General features: G+C 42.7%; 1 protein-coding gene across 2 annotated transcripts; it reads right to left on the bottom strand.

Moving 5' to 3' along the window:
• Positions 1 to 281: 281 nt before the first annotated feature.
• On the bottom strand, positions 282 to 1,487 carry CG43402 (uncharacterized protein). 2 transcript variants are annotated; one of them, NM_001298634.1, is made up of 1 exon: positions 282 to 1,487. In NM_001298634.1, exon 1 carries the CDS (start codon positions 1,325 to 1,327, stop codon positions 833 to 835), a length of 495 nt encoding a protein of 164 aa, NP_001285563.1. In that variant the 5' UTR covers positions 1,328 to 1,487; the 3' UTR covers positions 282 to 832. The 2 variants fall into 2 exon arrangements, with proteins under 2 accessions (NP_001285563.1, NP_001245838.1); NM_001258909.1 differs by having other exon boundaries at positions 798 to 1,388.
• Positions 1,488 to 3,355: the final 1,868 nt, after the last annotated feature.

The following is a 3,355-nucleotide window of genomic DNA, read 5'->3' as shown; positions in this document are numbered from 1 at the left end:
ATCCCATCTCATCTCATCTCACACTTCTGGGGGCTCTTCTTTTGTCTTCGGTCTCATTTTCCCCAGCCTCTTGGCTTTTTCCGTTGTTATCTTAAGTGCACTTTTGAAGTGTTTTATTTATTGCACGACTTTTTCCTCTCGCCGGAGTTTCCCTCCCCCCCCCCCACAACCAACTAAATGCGGAAAGTGTTTCATAATTCGGAGCCGGGGCTTGACTCCAATTCGGATTGGTATTCCCATTTCCATTTTCCCCGCACAGACGCAGCTCCGATTCCTCACTTGGCCTGGACCACACGTCGTCAGAGTCGCCAAGTGTCTCCCTGGCTGGATATGATGGTATCATCTCGATTGAATCCAGAGGCGCTGGTCGCCGCGTTATGTGTGTGGTTTTTATGGACCAGCCCATAAAAAACTGAAAAAACCAACAAAATACGTTTTTTCTTTGTTATTTATATTTGTTACAGTTCGAGCGCATCTCTGGGACTTTTCCTTCGGTTTTTATCTATCAGGGCGCTGTCTCTAATTGCATAGAACTGCGACCGCCCGTTCCTTTAGACGATATATGGGCATCTTCTCGTTTGGCTCTCGGATGGCTTTGTTTTGATTGCTGCTGGTCGAAATCTGGAAATAACGTTTACGATGATGCGATTCGGTCCATAAACCAGCCGGACATTAGATAAGCAATCGTTTGTCTTGCTCTTCGCCAGGGAAATCGGTCAATTCATCAACTGGTAGGTAGGTGTTCCAATGGTTAAATATTATTAAAAAAAAAAAATTCATAAAAACTAACTGGGATGGAATATTTGAATGTGGCCTTTTATTTAAATAGTTATCAGTTATCTGAAAAATAAACGATTATCTGGCGGGGAATATCTTTCCAATTATTCATAATGTTATCCCATGTGCTGGTTTCATTGGTTTCCTCACTTTTGGCACTCATAGATTTTGCATTGGCTTCGACATTTTTTGTACTCAAAGATTTTAGTTTTTCCTCTAGTTTTGGTTTTATGACTTCCTTCATTGTGTTCCAGAATCCTGGGGAGCTCGGCTGATTCTGGTATTTGCTTTCACATGCCTTGAGTTGTTCCTTATTTTCTGTTAGGCTTTTTCTTAGTTCGTCCAACTCCAAGATATTCACACTATTGATCTTAATTTCATCTAACTTCTTTAACAAGTCGTTGATCTGAGACTCCAGCAATAGCAGTTCTTGTTCCTTTGATTCAATCAGTTGGCCATAACCATCGATAATACTTTCCAATCTTTCATTGGAACACAAACTCGTTTTTAGAATCAACAAAAAAGCGAAAAGTTCTATATATTTCCTCATTATTATGATTTTGCGCTGAAATCAGACTTGATCTGTTGTTTACGGCTCTGAGAACTGAACTAAATTGTAATTTTTGCACCGCTGAATGTTGTTCACAATCAATGTGGACTATTGACTACACATGTGTAAATGAAATGATTATAAGATCTAATTATAAGTTTTGTGACTTAATTTCCAAGGGATTGGCGAGTTCAGTTGTCAAGAAATTGTAAACATCTTTAGCATTTGCCTATCTACACATATGTAGGCTGTAATAATTTTTATGGAGCTCTTTAGTTATTTCACCATATACTTTCCCAAATGATAGGCAACCTTAGTTGCTTATCAGCATTAATCACTCTTTGTTTATACTTCAATTTTGCTTCGGGTTTTTAATGGTTCATTTCAATTGGAATTTGATGCTAGATGTACCCCGAAAGTTGAAACATGAGCCGCTAAGCATTTCGAAAGAATATGAGGTTTAATTTTCTTTTTTTTTATTATTTCAAAGTGCAGTTGCTTATCTCGCAGCCTGATAACCTTCACAAGTCTGGGCGCAGAACAAAGAATAATAGAGAGTGAAATTGTAATATTTCCCCATTCCGATTCCAATTTCGATTTCGAGGCCCGCACTTCAAGTAACCCTCTGGATGAATCCCGTCCCTTGTTCGATTCCCACAACTCGAGAACTGGAGGCAATTTGCAAAATGTGTTGAGAATCTTTCGGGTGATTAGAGCCCGACACCGGGACTCGAATGTCACTGCCAGCCAATTGATTGATATTCGAGCCGAGGAGGGAGCGTACTAGATATTTACCAAAGTGATAACCATGGTTCTGGGCCGGATTATGTTGTGATCCGATCGACGTGTGCGCTCAGTTTTCCCATCACGTGCCACACGCGACCTTGGCTTTATTTCTGCGACATTTTCTGCAACATGCGGCAACCTCTTGAATTTCAGTGGAAAGTGTCGCATGCTCGAAGGGGGAGAAGTTCGGGGAACGGAGGGTTAGACTCTGGGTTTGGCGGCTCTTCAAAGCAGCTGCAGCATTTTCCTGGCAAGCGAAAAAACGCCACAGTCTCGCAAATCCTTTCGCCTGTCTGCGGCTGCCTTCCTCATTTTTCCTGGCTTTTCAGCTTTAGCTGTTTTTTTTTTTTGGCATCCTGCACTGTCTATGCGGCAATAAACCAAATTAAATTCACAAATTAGCCTGCTGCAGTGGCACTTAGTCGGCAAACTTATGCTTTTCTATGATATTTATACTTCAGACTTTGTATGGCTTCGGCTAAAGGCATAACGTTAACAGTAGAATTATTTTCAATTAGTAATAGCAACTGGAAACAATTGCAACATTAATGTTCAGCCACCGTTCTCACCCAAAAGTATCTACCCCAACCCATATTGTGAAAAACAATCAGAGTTTCTTCAAAACAAATTCTTAACGCAAAACCAATAAACAATTACGCATCCATGATCACCTATGTGGCACTCCATTGTCATTGTCATCCCCTGGCCACTCGATTTCCACCCCCTTTTCCCCCTCCCAGCGGGCACTTTTCCCGAGGACCCTTGGCCAGCGAAAATGTGGAAAGCCGGCAATCAGTGGCCATTGAATTGCATTTGCTGTTGCCGGATTTATGCGCCATTATTTCGTGTAATCCATGTGAAATAGGGGCTCTGGACATGCGACTGCAGTTCACTTTGGGAACACTTTTGAGGCATCGCGCCACTCGAGCGAAAATGTTGCAAAAGTGGTGCGCAAGCGTGAGGACCGGAACCAGAAATGGAACGGGATCGCATTAGCCGGATGTCCGCTTTGGTGGCCAGCTGTCTCTGGCCATGTATCCTGATTTTCCACCCCCCCCAGGAAGCCAAAGGATATTCGCAAACAATGCGAATGGAATTGGTACATGCAATTTTCAATCTTTGGAGTGCCGTGCAAATTGGCGGGGGTAAAAATGTTTGACAACTTGATCACTGGCCGACCGCCGTCCGAACAACAAAGTTGTGGCATTCTTCTCCCGGCCACGCCCCCACACCGCAGTCCGC

This window comes from Drosophila melanogaster, chromosome 2L, assembly GCF_000001215.4.
Source record: "Drosophila melanogaster chromosome 2L".
NCBI classification, from domain to species: Eukaryota; Metazoa; Arthropoda; class Insecta; order Diptera; family Drosophilidae; genus Drosophila; species Drosophila melanogaster.
Note: the sequence above shows the minus strand (reverse complement) of the source record. Positions and strands in the feature narration are given on the sequence as shown.

Excerpts from the sequence above, each read along its gene's own strand:
- CG43402 (NM_001298634.1), bottom strand. The coding sequence starts at position 1,327 with ATGAGGAAATATATAGAACTTTTCGCTTTTTTGTTGATTCTAAAAACG.